Below are 20632 nucleotides of genomic sequence, written 5' to 3'. Positions count from 1 at the left end.
TGTTTAATTTCACACTATTGGCTAGTTTCAACTGTTCGCTGCATTTGAAGTGCACATATGGCATTATGCCATAATAAAGAACAAAACATGAGATAATACAGTACTGGTACTCCAAGAAAATGTACATACGAATGTGCATTTTAAGCCGAATTATGCATTTTTGTATGGTTCACGAAATTCCGATGCTCTTGAAGTATCCTCTTCGGCCTTTCTTCTTTCATGACTTAATGTAAGATCTTTTAATGTTTTGCACGTACAAACATATGGGCTTCCTGCGTCATCGTAGCTGCGCAAGCGCGGGTAACGCCTGTTATCTGGCGCTCTCTTGCAACTGCTGAAAGGAACCTATTTCTAACAGGTCGTGGGAAAATATTGCGAATGGTGGTCTGAGAAGCGTTACATTCAAAGCAGATTTCTTTTTACATGAGATAAACTATGTGCGAGATGTACGATGAATTTCTTAAATCACAAAGCATTTGACTCTCATTTAAAAATCAGCTGTTTGAGGATGACCATTTAGAAGAATGCGAGCCCAGAAGATCAGACATTTACGTCTTTATTAAAAATTTTACTGGGACGTTTGTGTGATGTGCCTTAAAGTGTAACATGCGCAAAAAAGATCAACATTATATGTGGAAGCTTAGCTTCTCTTCCAGCTTATTAGAGACCAATATTATATGTGAATTCTACGTATATAAATTTAAACCATGGACTTTCCTTATTTGTGTGTTCACGCTACTGAAGAGTGATCTTGCTATTGGCTGACTACATCACCTGCCCTATGCTGTCATCAGCTCGCGAGATCACGTGACGTGAGCTATGACTGGCTTACAAAAGTGCATCGCAATCTTGATTTCAATGCTTCGGAAAGTGACATTCGGTGTTTGGTGGAATTCAAATTTATACCTTCATAATACAAAAATGTGCAACGTACATGTTGCTGCGCATCAAAGGTCTTCCAAAATGTGTTTTTCCCTCCTGAGTTTCGTTCTCTAAAGTGCCGGGAAATTCTACGTTAGCATATAAACCCATAAACATTCAAAGGATTGATGAGTTTTTCAGTGCCATGGAAGAGTATACTGTCACTTAACATGGAAAAAGTGTATTTTCACCCGGGAGAAAGTGTGTTTTAAACCGAGAAATCCGGGAAAAATCCGGAATTTTTTTTTTTCCTTGTCCACGTATACACTCTGTGGATGAGCACATACGTTCAGTAATAGATAAATCAGGTGTCAGATTTTGGTTAGTTGGCAAGACACTGGGAAATTGCAATCAATCTACAATTGAAACTACTGACAAAATACTTCTGTGTCCCATCTTAGAATACTGCTAAAGTGTGTGGTACTCATACCACAGATGACTAACAGGGGATTTGAATGTATACAAAGAATGACAGCACAAATAGTCACAGGTTTGTTAGATCCATGTTAGATCATCATTCAAATGCTAGAAAAACTTTGACTGGCAGATGCTTGAATATATTAAGAGTACTTTCTAAAAAGGAATTGTGTAAGTATAAAGACTGAAATGAAAGGAGAGACATTTCCAAGCAGTTTTATGTTGCAGCTAAAAGTGTCACATCTCTGCTTATGTGCTTTCCATCCATCGTAGTTTGACAAAAACTGGTAGTTCAGCAGAATTATATTACACCTGTTAAAACGCTTTTTCTCACAGAGGACCACATTCTAGGTCCCACTGAAACTTTTATTTGAACTTTTCATATCTGAGTGGTTCTGACAGAAATTTACGTTTTTCCACATTTCAGTATCTTAATATTCCTTAACAGTCTCTTTGTGTTATGTTGTTTATGAAGTAATATTTGTTGTGGTAAAACACAAATTTCCATGTAAGAAAAAACACATATCCATTAAGTTGCTTATTCCTGTCATTTGATCAAAAATTAAGGTAAGTAGTAGCAGAACATCACATTAGAATGCTGTTGTGGTGAGGCTTCACTTCTGTTTTATAGGAACATGCGGTCTGGCAGAATCAACAGTTTTGGGAGGCAGCATTTTATCAAGACGTTCAAAAGGATATTAAAGCTCTGTATTTACCCCGCATTGAAACAAGTCCACAGTCACGATTAAGTTGTGATGGTGTTCTGAGTCCTATCAGCCCTCGGGATGTAAGTATTTCTAGCAAACTGCTTTTTTGTAATTTTCTTTTCTATTCATATTACCATTCTACACATTGATAGTTACCAAAAATAAACCTGCCATAACAGTATTCATTTCAGTTTTTGTATTTTGTTTAATATGTGAATTTACTGCAACTTACGTAGGTCTTTTTCTTCCTCAGCTTTTCAGCATTAAACATAATAAAAACATAGGGAAAATTTGTTTAGTAGTGCAAAAATGAAGAAGAGTATATACTGTTCCCATTCACTTAGTTGTCCCTGGACATGTTATGGTCAGTGACATTAACTCATATTAGTTGTAAAAGCTTTAATTTTATTGTTTATGTTAAAGTGCAATAAGTAAAATGATACGTAATTGTCACATTTGTGCACTTCATCATTATTTTTTGACAGAATTTCTTCCCTACTATCGCATACCGTTGTGTTGTTTGAAGACGGACAACTCTAAAGTTACTGGTTCCTTGTTATGTAAGGAAAATAAAGTTTCATATTGTGAGCTTCAAGAGCTTTAATCAAATGAGGAGAGACAGTGGTTAAACCACTGGACTTGTATTCTGGAGGATTAGGTTTAATATTGCTGTAAAACCATACAGATTTAGAGGCAGCTTTTAACAGTGTTGATACATTTGCAAGTTCTCTTCCATGAAAGGATACACTGTTTTGGTAATATGGAAGAAATGTGTTACATCACTTAACCAAGTGTGTTTAGTATTTTTCCTGCAAAAACACATCCTTCCATAATAAATATATTTTGAAAAATAAACTCTACTATATCTGCTCCAAATTGATGGTAAATCAGTCACTTCATTTTAAAAAAAGGCCTATATTTTTGAACCAGCATTCTGCTCCTTACATTTTATGAATCATAATCCTTTGCATGGAAGATACAATGCTGCTGAATAGCGAATTATAAATGTTACTTAAATGCGCTAATGTGTTGCACATTTTAAACTGTATTGCATATCATACACTGAAGTTAAACTTATATGGATATATATTGTCAACTATCATTTGGCTGTCTGTCTTTTACTTTGAAGTCCATTATGCTGCTTCTCATTAATCTGCTCATGAAACAACAAAAGTCTTTACTGTCTCCACAGTGTTGTGAGTGACTTCTCTTGTGATCTGAGGACAGTCCACTTCCCTTGCTGCATAAAGCTATCTGTATCCTTCTCTTTATTGCTTGTGTGCTCACTTTCAAAACAGCAAACAAAAATGAGTATTTGTGCCCTTTGAGTAGAGTGTTTCCAGTACATAAGATTGCACTTGAAAATAAAACAAGAAAAGGTTGTGTACTGAATGATTAATACCTGCCTATTGAATGTGATATTAATTAAAGTTACAAAATTGGTAGTTTCCATAATATTTTCAGAATAAAGAATTCTCATGGAAGGATCGTAGATCAGGATTCAGTCGTGTTCAAGAGCCATCTGCCTTGGAGATTGCTGCGGAGCAAATGAGAATTTGGCCAACTCTGGAAACAGGTAAACCTGTTAACAACTCAATGTTACTTTGATCTATGTGATTCAAAAACTGTTTTGATTTTCGTATTTTTGAGTCTTATGAATAAATTGACTGGAAATTTCAGACAAGCAGGCTGAGTTAGTTAACAGTGAAGAATCAACATTGTATAGTCAAGCCATACATTACGCAAATCGAATGGTGTACTTGTTGGTGCCAGTTGATAGCAGTTGTCGGAACCACAAGCAGGACTCGGCATATGATGAAGAGAGAGCGAGCAATAGCATAACAAACAGGTCAGTGAAATGTTTCATAGATTTGAGAACAATTATAATTAGATATCCTTGGCTGTCTCCTAATCCATTACTGGCTCACATTGCATCAATATTGGTTATATATGCTGTAACATTTTAAGTGATGTACCTTGTGAGATGCCGCAGTACCAGTGTGAGTACTGAATAGCATATAGGTCAGGGGGACCTGTGTATGATTGTAAACAGCAGTTAATGACAAAAATCACCCAAAGTAATGTACAAGACAGCACAGCTAACTTTACACTAGAATTAGACAGAGGAGCCATGTAACTTACTTTCAGCAGGACAATAGGACATTTATTAGGTTCTGGATGTTAAAAGAGCAAAATGCATACTAGAGCCATAGAGGAGTTAATGCACAAGACATTTGTGTAGATAGTTCCATGAAGTAACTTGTTGGATCATAAAGGGCTGTAAAAATGTTGCTTGGCCAGATGAGTTAACTGTAGAGTTAGCTGTTTGATTTACGGGTAGCTTTAGATAGCAAGACACCTGGCTTGTGGTTGCCAACACAGCATGGTGCAGGTTAGTGTGATGCATGTGTGATGTGCATCCACACTAGTCAGTGTTGCCAACATATTATTTAACACAATTGAAAAACCAGGGTCACTGGTCTGACTAACTTGACACTCTCCAAAACGGTCCACACAACTGTTCTCCTTCAGCTGAGGCTGCATAGTTTTCCCTGGGCTTCTTGTCATTCTCATGGTGTCAAACTAACTGTGTTTCAGAATTATGACAAATCTTATGAATCGGATTAAATTTCATGTAATTTCAAGTTGCTGTGTTAATATCCAATTACATGGCACAGTCACGTTAATGTGACTGCCATCTATTTTAGGCACAAATGTGCAATAAACATTCACAGATAGCAGGTGGCAGCACTAGCAGTGGAGGGTATACAAAGTGTCAGGGGATGCAGAGAACAGTGCAGTAGGTGACATAATGCAGAAACGGAACTATTTATCTAATCTCCAAATGGGCATGATCATTGGCTTTTGGGAGGAGGGTGGAAGCATTTTCAAAATGGCTAAATTTGTAAACTGTTTGTGTGCTGCTGTGATTAAAATATACTGTGCATGGCAAAATGGCTGGCACTGAGGCAACTGTGGAGCACCAGCGCCATGGGTGGCAGGGGTGAATGACGACTATGGAGATGTGTATGGGTGAATAGATGTGCAACTGTTGAGCAAATGACCAGCGACATGACCAAGAGGTTGCCAACAGTGTCTCCTCAATGATGTTTCAGTGAACATTGCTGCATATGGGCCTCCACAGCAGAAGTCTGGTTCATGCACCCATGTATCTTGCAGTTCACTGGCTGTGAATGCAACTTGATATCCAGTGAGTGGAGAAAGGTGACCTATTCAAATGAATGACGTTTTTTATGTTCCAGTGAACAGATGGCCATTGATGTGTACAGTGTAAAACACGAGAAAGCAAACATCTTGCAACAATTGTTGGAAGGGTCCAGGCCAGAGAAGAGAGCATTATGTTTTAGGGAATGTTTTCGTGGCATTCCCTGGATGATCTTATCATTCTGGAAGGAACAATTGGATCAACACAAGTACGAATCAATCCATGGGGACCTTGTCCATCCCTACTTACAGTTTGTTTTTCCTCAGCACGATAGCTTCTACCAGCAGGACAAGGCAACTTACCACTTCGAAGAGCACTAGGATGAGTTTACCACACTCCCATGGCCACCAGACTCTAATTTCAACCCAATAGAGAACCTGTGGGCCATTTCGATCAGGATGTATGCAACATGGATTCTCAACCTAGAAAGCTAGTGCAGATGACCACTGCACTGGAATCGGCACGGCTCCACAAGCCTCAAACCTGTTGGTACCCTCCAGAACCTCGTTGACTCTCTTCCTGCATGTCTCCCAGTGTTCCACACTGTAAAGGGTGGTTATTCAGGCTTCTGACAGGTGGTTACATTAATATTGTGGCGACTACTGCACACGTCGATCGCAGCCGACGCGTAAAATTCGCACCAACCACACAGATTATTCTCCACAGTTCGCACGGGAGTCACAGAGAAGAGAGCCGTCAACTGTGATTATCATACCTACCTTTTTACTCTTTGTTGTTGATTCTCTTTTATGTATTCTCTTACTTGACAACCTGTTATATGTGAAAGAAATAAAAAAGAAACTTGAGTTCAGACTCCGTTAGTTTCCGATTTCTAACTGTGTTTCCGTGGGTACACACCTACTTACGCAACAATATGACTGAATAGTGTGTATAGATAGTTCAGTGCATCTAAATTATCTTCAGCGTTCCTCACAAATTGTTGGTTCCATTTGAAAACAAATTATGTTGATGATGTATCATTTCAACTGTATTGGAAAGATCTTGAAGGGCTAACACATACAAAAATTTCTAGGAAAGAATGCCAGAATAAAATCAAAATAAATGTTTTTGCGATGCATCAAACTATTTTGTTTGATCACTGGATTAGAAAACGGAATTTGGGTTTTGTTGTTGCAAAGAATTAAGTGTTACCTGTGTATATTCATCAGTGCTGTAATTAATTAATACTAGTTAAATCATCATCTTTTAAGTAACATTAGTTATCAGAATCAAAGGTTTTCAATTGAAATACTGTAATGGCTTCAAATGGCTTTTCTCAAAAGGTGTCAAAATTAAGATATGCAGTACACACAGTTGTCCTTTGCAGGATTAACTCATTTAACTCGTGTCACTCAGAAAAAGAGATAATTCTGACTTCCGGTACATATTGATAAAGCTGGGTATAATTTTTAAAAGAGAAACGAGGTATGGTAAGTTGAACCATGAAGATGGCTGATAAAGTAAACATAAGGAAAGAGACTGATATGGAAAGGAACAGAGAATTTAATTTTATGTAATGGTTGAAAGAGTGTGTGATGTTACATCAGAACCAAGTTATAATACCTAGAATTTTAGGTTGTAGTTGACAAACGAGTTGTCATCTATAGTTGACAAACGAGTCTTTATCTGAAGTAATCAAGTTGGAATAAATAGATTGGTCACAACTGATCACAGATTTATGAAATGAGTGAAAAATTCAATAGAATTAAGAGCATTATTCAAAAAGTAAGATCTGAATCACTGCAAATAATCAAATGTCACATGAACATAAAAATGTGCATGCACACACTCTCTTGCTAATCAGACGACACCATTTGCATTGGTATTGTCGCAGTGTGCTGTTTGCAGTGTTAATGTAAAATGTTTAAAACTACTGATCAGCCTGCCAACTGTGAAATATGACCAGTAATGACAGCAAGGAACATTCGAACAGCAGAAATTCATTGACATTTAAGCGAAGAGTATGGCCCCAATGCAGTGAGTGGCAGCAAAGAGAGGAAGTGGATGAGAGCTTTCAAGGAAAGACAGGAAAATGTACATGATGAACCACGATCAGGCCAACCATCAGTGATCTCTGAAGACTGGTCAAAGCCATCGATTGAAGCTCATTCTTCATTTCCTAGCTGCATTTCTTTCTCCCTGCCCCTCCCTCCCTATCCCAGCTCCTCCTCCATTGCCACCTCCTTCCCCTCTCTGTGTTCTGATTTATGTCGACCTGGCTATTCCCCTCGTTTCCTGTATTGGTTGCAGTTTTGTTCCTTTTGCCTGTTTTTTCACCCTTTCAGCGTCTCTATCCTCACTTGAGGTTTAACCGCCACTTCAAAATTTCCTGTTTTTAGTGTGAGCCATATGGGGAAGTATTCTCTTCCTAGCATCTACGGGGTGGATTCCTTTCCCCCCTCCCTTATCCTCTCCCTTCCCCACTGTAGCCCCCTTCCACTGTGCTAGGTCACCAGCACATGTAGCCAGCCCATGTAGTGGGGCTGTTATGTACTCGTACAGCTGAGTCCCTTGACAACACAGGGATCACACAACTGATACCTGAGCTGTTCCCTCCCTGTTGTATGCCAAGGAGTGGTTGCTTGTCTTCTTGGAGCATCGGAACTCCCAGCAACAGCCGCTATGCCAGATGGCCCTTGCTATGGCTGGGTGGCGCCCATGGGGAGAGCCCCTGGTCAGGGCGGTATCAAGCTTAAAAAATAAATTTGGTGAATTGGAGTCTGTTAGTAAGATGCTGTCGGGCTCCAAGTTTCTTCTCCCACCCAATCTGCAGCTCTTCATGCGTGTGATCATCTTGGCAATGTCCCAGTGTCTATCACTCCTTACCAATCTCTGAATATGACCAGGGTGTCATTTTTCATAGCGACCTCAACCTACAAACTGATGAGGAACTCCGGGTTAATCTGGAGCGGCGTGGCATTCATTTTGTTCAACGTGTGCAGAAGGGTCGCAAAGACAACCACACTGATACTGGCACCTTCATTTTGGCTTTCGAGGGGGTACCCTCCCAGAGAAGGTCAAGGATATGTGCTACAGATGTGACGTGAACCCGTACATCCCTCCACCTATGCGGTGCTTTCGTTTTGGGCATATGTATTCCTGCTGTATAGCGGATCCTTTGTGTGGTGATTGTGGCCACCCAGTCCATAGGAAGCCCTTGTGTTCTGCTGCCTGTGTGCGTCAACTGTGCCGACCACCTGTCTTACGCTGAGGCTCGCCAAAAGTATGAGAGACTCCATGTGGTGTCACTGTCTTCAACTTTTTCCTCTGTTATTTCCTTTCCTCCTCCTCCTCCTCCTCCTCCTCCCCCTCCTTACTCCAGCCCCACCCAACTTTCCCCTCCAACACCCCTGCAGTTCCCACAACTTCCGGGCAGGGGGTTACTCCCCCTCCCCGGTCGAAGAAGTACCCCCCCCCCCCACCCCCCCTGTCCCCCTTCTTCGGCATCTACCGGTGATCGGGCTCCCTCCCAGGAACCCTTTCCCCGGCGTCTCTCAGGCCAGAAGACTCTCACCACCACAAGGCCACGAGGCGCACCATATGTGCACCCCAAGGTCGCCCGCTCTCTTTCGGTCCCCGATCTTGCAGGCGCCTGTACTCCCACTGTGTCCTGCCCTCCTCCACCTCAGAAACAGAAGAAGAAGAAACTTAAATCCCACGACAAGACATCCCCGGTGGCCCTGGAGATGCCAACTTGCCTCTCACAACCTGAGTCTGACATATTATTTATGGATGTCACCCTATCCTTGTTGGTGACAACTACTGACAAAGTGACCTGACCTCTTCCTCGGCTCCTTCTTGCCTACCTTGCATTCACGCCACAGGATCGTCGAGTGGAACTGCAACAGAGACTATCATCACCTACTGGAAATGCAACGTCTTGTCTCCTCTTATTCTGTGTTCTGTCTTGTTCTCCAAGAAACGCATTTCCGTGATGACCACTCTCCAACTTTCTGTAATTATTGGGCATTCTGTCGGAACCGTGCTCACCCAGGGATAGCATCTGGTGGGGTCTGCACTTTGGTTCGCCCCCCCAGGGGGTCCACAACTCTTTTGTGGACACGTGCGTAGCGAGCACGGGACCCTGAGCTAATGTGGCCCTCCTTTCTTTCCAGGCTGCATACCTTCCTTTTCCGCATCCTTCCCCATCCCTCATCTTCGCCCCCTCTCCCCTCACCTCTGGCTCTTTCCTTCCCTTTCTCCCCCTCTGGGAGTATGGTTTGTGCCTATGTCCGGAGACGGATGCTCGTAAATGTAATGCATTCTTCGCCTTCTCTGCTTGTATGTCTTCATCCTTCCTTTGTCCTTCCCTTTCCTTACCTCTTCTCTTTACCCTTTTTTCCGCTGCGGCGTTTGAGACCTCTCTTCTTTCCTTTCCCTTTCTTTGTTTTTCCCTTTCTCTTTCTTCCTCCCTGTGCGTGTCTGAAGGCCGACCCACGCATTTTCGTGCGTAGCGGGTGACGGGGTAACACGTAATTCCCCACCCCGGGTAGACAGGTAGGACACGTACGTACCCCCTGGTAATGGCCAGGCCCAGGGAGGGGTGATTACCCGAGCTGATACCTTCCGAAAGTGCCGATTGGTCCCTCCGTCCATTTGTCAGGAGGTGTGACCTGAGGTGTGAACAATCACCTAAGGCGGGAGTGCCCTCAGAGAGGGCCCCCACAAGGGTGGAGCGCACCATCGGAGACGCCGGTAATCATGGGGGATTCTTCTGCAATGGTTTCCTCATCTTCCACTATGTCTGCTTACAAGCGTAAGTTCACTGAGTCTCAGCCACAGACAGTTCTTGCCACAGTTGCTTGTTGTTTCTCAGTCTGACGAAGGTCACGACTTCTCCACGGTGAACCCTTTCATTATTCAGAAAGGCGTCGACTCAATTGCAGGTCCTGTAAAGTCTTGTTCCAGATTACGGAATTGGACCTTGTTGTAAGAAACAGTCAGTGCCCTCCAGGCACAAAAATTGCTGCGTACTTCACTGCTCCACACCTTACCTGTCCGGGTTGAAGCGCACTGCACTTTAAATTCCTCATGTGGAGTCGTTTATACACGCTCCCTTGACGGATTGTCTGACGAAGAAATTCAGCACTACCTGTCTGACCAGGGCGTGACGGCCGTTCATAGAGTTATGAAAAGGGTTGACACGAACATCATTCCAACCCACACTGTCTTCTTGACATTTGAAAAAATTCAACTCCCATCGAAAATCAAAGCAGGCTATGAGATAATTTCCGTTCGCCCTTACGTCCCGAACCCTACGCATTGCTATCAGTGTCAGCGGTTCAATCACATGAGCCAGTCCTTTTCCAATCTGGCCAAATGTATTAAGTGTGGCAAGGATGCCCATGAGGGTGCTTGTCCACCTCCATCCCCTCGTTGCATCAACTGTATGGGTGACCACACTGCTTCCTCTCGAGATTGCCCCATTTTTAAAGACGAAAAGCTCATTCAGGAAATCAGAGTGAAGGAAAAGGTGTCGACCTTTGCTGCTCGAAAATTATTCGCCAGTCGACAGCCCACCGTGCCTCAGACAGGAAAATACAGCACTGTCCTTGCTTCTCCTCGGCCAACAAAGGAGGCGGCCACGCAGACTTGCGACCTCACCTTTAGTGCCAAGGTCATCAGATTGGCCAGCACAAAGATCGCCCGTTCAACCTCACCACTTCATCGGGTTCTGCTAAATCTTATCCCAAAAGTGAGACACCAAGACTTCGAAAAAAGAGCATACTCGTGAAGATTTTTTACGTACCCCAACTTCACAACCATCGGTTCCTCCTTCATCTAAACATCATGTTTCCAAGAAGGCTAATAAGAAACCCAGTTCATCTCCTTCTCCACCAAGGCGTGTCTCATCTACAGCACCACCTGGCAGAAATCGCCCTCGGCTGTTTTCTGTGTCGCCGAGGCGCACTGCTGGCGGCCGATCAACCGGCCAATCGCTGGTGGCAGGAGCTGCTCCTGAACAACCTGTGGATCAGGATCTTCTGCCTTCGGCTGAATGCCATTCCATGCTGTCGGTCGCAAGCTCTGAGCAGTCATTGAGTTGACGGCAACCTTGGTCACATTCCTCCATTTTCTGTTTACCCTATGTCCATTGTCCACCGGCATATCCGCGGCATTCGAGTCAATCGGGATGAATTGATGATCCTCTTACGATCCTACTCGCCGGTCATCTTCTGTCTTCAGGAAACAAAGCTGCATCCCCATGACCACTTTGTTGTCCCCCATTTTCAGTCCGTCCGATTTGATCTCCCCTCTGTTGAAGACACTCCAGCACATGGAGGACTCATGATTCTTCTCCATGATACTCTCCATTATCACCCAATCCCCTTAAACAATTCGTTCCAAGCTGTCGCTGTCCGTCTTTCCCTTTCTGGATATACTTTCTCTCTTTGTACTGTATACATTCCATCGTCCACACCAATGGCACGAGCTGGTCTTCTTCTTCTTCTTCTTCTTCTTCTTCTTCTTCTTCTTGGTCAGCTTCCACCCCCCTATTTGCTGGTTGGGGACTTCAATGCCCACCACCCACTTTGGGGATCTCCACATTCTTGTCCACATGGCTCACTATTGCTAGACGTCTGCCACCAAGTGGATCTAGTTTGCCTCAACACTGGGGTCCCTACATTTTTGTCTGCCTCCACGACAAATTTCTCTCATTTGGACCTTTCGGTCGGTACTGTTCCGCTAGCTCGGCGCTTCAAATGGTTCGCCCTTGATGATACACACTTGAGTGACCACTTTCCATGTGTCCTTAGACTGCAGCCTCAACTGCCATATATGCGCCTGCGACGCTGGAAATTTGCCCAAGACGATTGGACACTTTTTTCGTCTCTAGCGACATTCGATGACAGTCACTTTCCTAGCGTCGACGATAAGGTCACACATATTACAGACGTTATTCTTACAGCTGCGGAACGTTCAATACCACGCACCTCCGAATTGCCCCGGCGCCCCCCAGTTCCTTGGTGGAACGAGGCATGCCGTGACGCAATACGTGAGGGGCGATGTGCTCTTCGCGTTTTCCGCCACCATCCTACTTTGGCCAACTGTATCCCCTATAAGCAGTTCCGTGCGCGATGCCGTCACGTCATCTGCGATAGCAAGAAGGCAAGCTGGAAATTCTTTATTAGCTCATTTAACGCCTTCACTCCGTCCTCGGAAGTTTGGAGTCGGATTCGATGGTTATCAGGCGCGCCTAGTTTCTCCCCAGTCTCTGGGCTCACTGTTGCGCGTGATACGTTAGTGGACCCCGTCGCAATTTCTAACTCATTGGGTCAACACTTTGCTGGGATTTCGAGCTCTTCAAATTACCCGCCAGCGTTTCTCCCGAAGAAACGTGCAGCGGAAGTGCAACCTCTAGCTTTCTTCTCCATGCGGGAACTCCAAATGCACTCTCTTCTTCTCTCTCCTCCACCCCAGGACCGGATGGTATCCACATCCAAATGTTGCTGCATTTATCAACCCATAGTCTGTGTTGCCTCCTTCGCCTTTATAATCGAATTTGGACCGACAGTACTTTTCCCAGATGATGGCGGGAAGCTATCGTCGTTCCTGTTCCGAAACCTGGAAAGGACAAACATCTCCCCTCTAGCTATCGCCCCGTTTCTCTCACAAGTAGTGTACGTGAGGTTTTGGAGTGTATGGTGAATTGCCGTTTAGCTTGGTGGCTGGAGTCCCGCAGTCTTTTAACACCTACCAAATGCGGTTTCCGAAAGCATCGTTCTGCAGTTGACCATCTTGTTGCTCTCTCCACTTACATAATGAACAATTTTCTCCAGAAACGCCAAATAGTAGCAATATTTTTTGATCTGGAGAGAGCATACGATACCTGTTGGAGGATAGGCATCCTCCGCACACTGTTATCTTGGGGCTTTTGAGGTCAGCTGCCCCTTTTTCTTCGCGAATTTATGGCAGAGCGCACATTTAGAGTGCAGGTGAACACCACTCTCTCCCGTGCTTTCTCCCAAGAAAATGGGGTACTCCGGTGCTCCGTGCTAAGTGTTGTACTGTTTGCCATTGCCATAAATCCAATTATGGATTGCCTCCTTCCTGATGTCTTGGGCTCCCTCTATTTGGACGATTTTGTGATCTACTACAGCTCTCAACGGACCAACCTTCTTGAACGACGTCTTCAAGGCTGTCTCGATCGCTTCCACTCTTGGAGCATCGAAACCGGCTTCCGTTTTTCTCCCAGTAAGACCGTTTGTGTTAATTTTTGGTGACGTAAGGAGTTTCTTCCACCCTCCTTACATCTAGGACCTGTCAACCTTCCGTTTTCGGACGTCGCTAAAATTCTTGAGTCTTATGTTTGACAGAAAACTGTGCTGGTCCTCCCACGTTTTTTATCTTTCGGCTCGCTGTCTGCGATCCCTCAACACCCTCCGTGTCCTGAATGGTACCTCCTGGGGAGCGGACCGAGCTGTGCTTCTCCGCCTCTATCGCGCCTTAGTGCGCTCGAAATTGGACTATGGAAGCATAGTTTACTCCTCTGCTCGGCCGTCTATTCTTCGGCGTCTCGACTCTATCCACCACCGTGGATTACGTTTAGTGTCTGGAGCCTTTTACACCAGCCCCGTGGGAAGCCTTTATGCTGAGACCGCTGAACCTCCGCTGTCCAATCGGCGAGCAGTCCTTCTGAGTCGTTATGCTAGCCATCTGTCTTCCATGCCTGCTAATCCAGCTCATGACATTTTTTTTCGACGCCTCCTTGGGTGTAGGGTATGCAAGCAGCCCTTCCTCCCTACCACCACCAGGAGTCCGCTTCCGTCAACTGCTCTATTCTCTTTCCTTCCGCTTGCCTAAAACCTTCTTGACAACTTGGGGTACAGCACTGCCTTGGCTCCGTCCTCGGATCTGCCTGCTCTGTGACCTTTGTCAATTTCCCAAGGATGGTACCCCTTCACTTGTTTATCGTCGTGCATTTGCTGCTCTACGTGCACAAATGAAGGAAGCCACATTTATTTAAACTGATGGCTCGAAAACATCGTTAGGTGTAGGGAGTGCCTATATTGTTGGCGACAGCCCAAATCGATTTCGGCTTCCCGACCAGTGTTCGGTTTATACTGCGGAGCTTTACGCTGTTCTCCAGGCTGTCCAATACATCCACCGCCATCAGCGGATACAGTATGTTATCTGTTCAGATTCTCTCAGCTCTCTCCTCAGTCTTCAAGCTCTCTACCCTGTCCACCCTCTGGTCCACCGGATTCAGGACTGTCTGCACTTGCTCCACCTGGGGGGCGTCTCGGTGGCGTTCCTCTGGCTCCCAGGACACGTTGGTATCTGTGGAAATGAGACGGCAAATATAGCGGCCAAGGCTGCAGTCTCTCTTCTTCGGCCAGCTATTCGATCGATTCCCTTCGTCGATCTACGGAGCGTTTTATGTCGTTGTGTTGTTCTTTTATGGCACGCACATTGGTCGACACTTCCCCATAATAAATTGCGGGACGTGAAAGCTCTTCCCTGTGCTTGGACCTCATCCTCCCGAACGCATCGTCGGGAGGAGGTAATTTTAACTAGACTCCGGATAGGGCACTGTCTTTTTAGCCATCGACATCTTTTAAGCGGCGATCCTCCCCCACTCTGTCCCCACTGCTCTCAGCTGTGGACGGTAAGACACCTTTTAATTGAGTGCCCCTATTTTACTCCGTTACGCGCCCGTCTACAGCTGTCGCCTGATATATCGTCCATTTTAGCAGATGACACGCACTCGGCCGATCGCGTTCTCGAGTTTGTTAGTGCCAGTGAGATGACGTCAGTCATTTGAAGCTTTTTTTGGGGACAACCAACCCCTTTCTGTAGTGGATTTTTAAGCTTTCCGTCTGCTTTTAGTTTCTCCAATTTTTTGAGTTTTGTTCCCATTGCTGCTGGTTTCCATTTTCGTATTTTACTGTTTCCTAAGTCACGGACCGGGCGCTAATGACCATAGTGGTTTTGCACCCTAAAAAAAAAGAAAAAAAGAAAAAAAAAGAAAAAAAACTTTGGTTCGCTCCAATGTCCTTAGTGTCTGGATCCCCGTACTTACCTCCTTGAAAGTGATAGCGATTAGAGTACACACGACTCCACCAATCACCCTTTGCAACGTCTACCTCCCTCCAGGTCAGCCACTCGCTTATGTTGCACTATCTACCTTAATCTAGCAACTGCCACCCCCGTTTCGCCTCCTTGGGGATTTCAGTGCCCACCATCCACTGTGGGGGAGTGACACTTCAGTGGGTCGGGGTATCCTAATTGACCAACTTATCACGGACTTTGATTTGTCTCTCCTCAATGATGGTTCCCCTACCCACTTCAGTGACGCTCATGGCACCTTCTCTGCTATCAATCTCACGATCTCCTCCCCTGCCCTCGTGGCTTCCCTACATTGGTTATCCCATGATGACCTTTGTAACAGTGACTACTTTCCAACGAAACTATCGTTCCCCTGCTGCCGACAGGCCCCCACGTTGGACATTCCACAGCCAATTGCCCTTTATACATGTCTGCTGTCCGCTTTGACACCTCTCTCTCAAATACCATTGATGTATTCATGCAAGGCATCTCTACTGCTCTTCTTCATGCTGCTGGCACTGCTGTCCCCCTATCCACAGCACAGGGCCCCCTTGTCATCGGCCAGCACCGTGGTGGACCAAGGACTGTCCAGGGCTGCCAACGGGCACTGCAGCAATTTAAGCGACACCCCTCCCAGACAAACCACCTCACTTTTAAGTGTCTCCAAGCTAAGGCTCATTACCTTATTAAGTGGAGTAAAAAGGAATGCTGGGAGTGCTATGTTTCCTCCCTGGTGACGTATGCCTCTTTATCGCAGGTTTGGTCAAATCTCCGTAGTGTTCTGGGCCACCAGCAACAGTCAACTGTCCAGGGTCTTAACCCCCAAGGAGCTTTGTGCACTGATCCATTGGTCTTTGCAGAACCCCTTGCGACACACTTTGTGATGGCATCATCATCCGATTCCTACCCTGCTATCTTTCTCCAGCGGAAACGCAGAGTTGAACAGACCCCTCTCCATTTCATCCCACATCACGTTGAGCCCTATAATGCACCTTTTGCTGAATGAGAATTGGTGCAGGCTCTTAGCTCTTCATGTGACACAGCCACAGGGCCAGATTCCATTCACAATCAGATGATTCAACACTTGGATGTTCCCCAGAGGCAACAGCTCCCCAGGGTCTTCAATCACATCTGGCTTGCAGGTGCTTTTCTGTCACAATGGTGAGACAGTATAGTTATTCCCGTCCTTAAGCCCAGGAAAAACTCAATGTCTCTAGACATCTACCACCCCATTAGCCTTGCGAATGTGCTTCGTAAACTGCTAGAAAGGATAGTCAACTCCAGATTATGTTGGGTACTCGAATCTCAGGGCCTTTTGTCACCGTATCAATGTGGCTTCCGGGCAAGGCGATCTCCAACTGACCATTTACTCCGATTAGAATTAGCCATCCGACTGGCTTTTTCTCACCTCCAGCACCTTGTCGCAGTTTTCTTTGACCTATATAAGGTGTATGACATGGCTTGGCACCATCACAAAATAGTTTCTTCCCATACAACCCCACCACCCCCCCACCCCTCTCCTCCTGGACGGTGCATCATAGACCATGGATTAGACCTGATCTCTTCCATGGTCCCAAGGTCTCTGTTGCTCCTATGGTTTACCAGCATCTTGTATGTGCCATCCTTGCAGAGTTCCAGGGTGCCACCATCTTTTACACTCATGGTTTTAAGACTACTAATAAGGTGGGAAACGCTTTCACGTCTCCTACCAGCTTTGAGCACCATTTGTTGCCAGGATCATTTAGTGTATTTACAGCAGAGCTTCTAGCCATTTACAATGCCCACCTTTTTGTTTCTCAGGCCTGCCTCCATAGTGTTTTAATTTGTTTCAACTCCAAGAGTAGCCTACAGGCTATCGATCGATGCTACTCTTGTCACCCCTTCTCTCTGTCCTTGAGTGTGCCGCCTGTTTAGTTGTCTTTCTCTGGATCCCAAGTCATGTGGGAATCCCAGGGAATGACCGTTTGGCTAGAGAATAAGATACTTACCCTCACTTCCTTTCATGATTCCAGCTGTGGATATGCGGATCTCCGTCAAATCTCTCTTTGCCCAACAGTGGAATGCCATCTGGAGTGCTACTGCTCATAGTAATAAACTCCACACAATCAAGGAGTCTACTGTAGTTTGGGGCACTTCTTTCCACCCCTCTCTGGAGGAGTCCACTGTTTTATGCCATTTACGCATTGGCCATACCCGGCTCACCATTGTTTCCTCCTATGTAACGATCACCCCCACAATGTGATTGTGGTGCCAGACTGACGATACCTCACATGTTGGTGACATGTCCCCTTCTTTCAACCCTTCGTGCTAAATATAGTCTTCTTGCTTCCTTAAATTTAATATTACCAGACGATCCATGGATGGTTGACCTGGTCATTGGTTTCCTCCGTGGAAGTGGTTTTTATTTCCAGATATGAGGTTCTCATTCATTCTTGGAGCAGGGGTGGGTTGGTTGTGGTTGGGACTCCTTTTGCAGTCTTCACGGTCTGTGACCCCATGGCCGAACCCCCCCCCCCCCCCCCCCCCCCCCTTTTCCAGTATTTTGATTTGGTCTCACCGTTTATACTTTTACATTGTGCGTTTAATATTCATTCTTTTATAATTCCACTCCTCTGACTGAATCTGCCCACTTTTAGCAGACCCTCTTTCTTATATAACCCACTTTGGAATCGCGGGACTGATGACCTCGCCGTTTGGTCCCATACTCTCTCAATCAATGAATCAAAGCCATCAATGAGAAGATTCTTGAAGACTGATGATTAGGATTGGAATTTCTGAATGTGGGTAGAACAACTTTGCACAAAATTGTCCCTGAAAAATTGCAATTTTACAAATATTGTGTGTGTGTGTGTGTGTGTGTGTGTGTGTGTGTGTGTGTTGGATTCCCAGACTGCCTACCGGCTTTTGCTCTTGAGTTTTTGGACCGATATGATAGGGAAGGTGATAAATTTTTAGAGAAAACTGTCACAAGGGATGAAATGTGGGTTTCTCACATGATCCGAGGGTCTAAACGTCATTAGAGGGAATGGCGTCATGAGAGGAGTCGAAGTCGGCAACCGTATTTTGCATAGATTTGGAGTCTTGGTGATAGAGTTTACGCAGTAAGGGACAACAATAATTGCAGATGCTTACTGCGCTAACCTGACTAAACTTAGTTATGCAACCCAGAAAAAGTTTTTTTGTTGCATGACGAACACCAGACACCATTTAGCCATTCTCACCCAAAACATGATCAGTTCTTTTGGATGGGAACAGATTTTCCACCCACTGTACAGTCCATACATGGTGCTGAGCGATTTTCACTAGGTCCATTGCCTAAAAGATTTTCTCAGCAGCAAGCACTTTGCAACAGATGACGAGGTGAAAGAAGCAGTTAAATACAGTTGTCCATGACTTAGGGATACAAGAGCTTGCAGAACATTATGACAAATGTTTAAACAAATATCTTAACTATGTAGATAAGTAGAGAAATATGTAAGGAATTTAATAAAAACAGTTTTCTGAAAAAAAATTTCTATAAGAAACTGGACCTTACTTCTGAATAACTGTCCTATATCACAATGGGAGTTCGGTAGAATGTGGAGAAAAGATTTTGTGCTTACAATTGTGTTCCTAAAAATAGCAGGAAAGTCACCTGGCAATTTTCTTAAAAAGGAGGAGAGGGCAGGAGCTGTTAATGAAATACACCAACATAAGAGAAAAGAATGGCTTGAAGAAAGATAAGCAGAGCTGTTAAGTGTAAAAACACCGGAAATACCATATAGTAGAGTTGCTGAGTGGCATGCAGCATATAGGAAACAACTGAATTATGGTAGGCAGCTTACAAACTGGCATTAGTTTTCAGAGCTTACAAATACTCACTGCTACATTGTCCTGGTTTTGTGGCCCAATGGTCTGGCTGCAGAGTGTAGACAATTCATATATTCATTTGAGCTTTTCTTGGTTTATTTTTTAAAGTGTCACTTCATTAATCCAAAATTTCAGTTTAACTTTTATGCACTGATAAAATGATTTATTGAATTAATGACAAATAAAATGACCACAGTGTTATACTGTTTCGTGGACAGTTAAAGAGGTACTAATTCCTTGTATAAAACTTATAGTGTGGCTGAAAGTGACAGTGCAGATGCTGAGTCTGGTTTTGAAGAACAAGATCCTGGTGAAATGGGATCAGCTGTGATCCGTTTGGTGTCACGATTTGTAGATAAAGTGTGCACTGAAGGTGGTGTTAGTGCAGAACACATCCGTAGCCTCCATCAGATGGTACCAGGTGTTGTTCACATGCACATAGAAACTCTAGAAGCTGTGCATCGGGAATCAAAGAGACTACCACCTATTCAGAAGGTATGACATTATGCTTAATGTTTTCTGTTGGTTTAAAGATTTGTGTGGATAGTATCAGCATTCAGTCAAACTATATGTTGACTACGTATTGTATGAACTGCAATATATTCAAAGAAAATGGGTTTTATTTATTTGAGTAATTCAAAATTGCATATTCAGTTTTATTTGTAATATTTTGCGTGACTAGGTGTGCGATTTAAGAAAACCTCAAAATTGTATTTATTATAAAGGGAATGGAACTAGGGCTAATGTTTATGAAATGCATGCAGCAAGCCCATGGGCAAAAGTTAAAGCAGAATTCTCAGCACTGTTAGATTCATTCCTTCATCAACTATGCAGCATAATAGAAAAAGTACATAAGTAATTGAATGCATCAACATTTTCTAATTACAGAGTTAGAAATTGCTGAGCGTATGCTCTATTAAATTTCATGCAGCGTACTTTGTATACTCATTAGATTTTTTGTGAACACTTGTTATTTTAACTGTCCACTTTTGAATGCGCACCTGAATTGTTGTTTTTCTGAAGATTACAGCTTAGCTGAACACCTGAAAGCTCATAATTAATTAATTGCACTCAGAAAACCTGTGTGATCGTGACCATTATTTTGATTTACAGCCCAAGATCTTGACACCAAGCATGCTACCTGGTGAAGAACCTGTAATAGATGGAATCAGAGTGTACTTGCTACCTGATGGTAGGGAAGAAGGAACAGGTGGGGCACTTGGTGGACCACCACTGCTGCCAGCAGAGGGTGCCATATTCCTAACAAACTATCGCATTATATTTAAAGGAATCCCTTGTGATCCATTTGGTGAGTATGTCTCTCTCTCTTAACTTTCTGTTGCAATGGTATTTTTATTTTAAGTAAATATTGAGAGTCTTAAGTGTATTAATGAATATGATGTGTTAAACGTGTGATTTAAATGGTGGACTGGCAAGTGAATAAAATGATTGATATCTGTTA

General features: G+C 44.1%; 1 protein-coding gene across 2 annotated transcripts in view; it reads left to right on the top strand.

Moving 5' to 3' along the window:
• The window catches only part of LOC126412073 (myotubularin-related protein 13), a 251951-nt gene that overhangs the window by 108536 nt on the left and 122783 nt on the right, over positions 1-20632 (top strand). For both annotated transcript variants that reach the window (XM_050081473.1, XM_050081472.1), the window contains 5 exons: positions 1970-2125; positions 3510-3621; positions 3726-3894; positions 19425-19665; positions 20284-20479. In XM_050081473.1, the coding sequence (XP_049937430.1) occupies positions 1970-2125; positions 3510-3621; positions 3726-3894; positions 19425-19665; positions 20284-20479 (874 nt within the window). The remainder of the gene's footprint in view (positions 1-1969; positions 2126-3509; positions 3622-3725; positions 3895-19424; positions 19666-20283; positions 20480-20632) is intronic.

Source organism: Schistocerca serialis, chromosome 7 (assembly GCF_023864345.2).
Source record: "Schistocerca serialis cubense isolate TAMUIC-IGC-003099 chromosome 7, iqSchSeri2.2, whole genome shotgun sequence".
Classification (NCBI taxonomy): domain Eukaryota; kingdom Metazoa; phylum Arthropoda; class Insecta; order Orthoptera; family Acrididae; genus Schistocerca; species Schistocerca serialis.
This window is presented reverse-complemented; position numbering and strand designations above follow the sequence as displayed.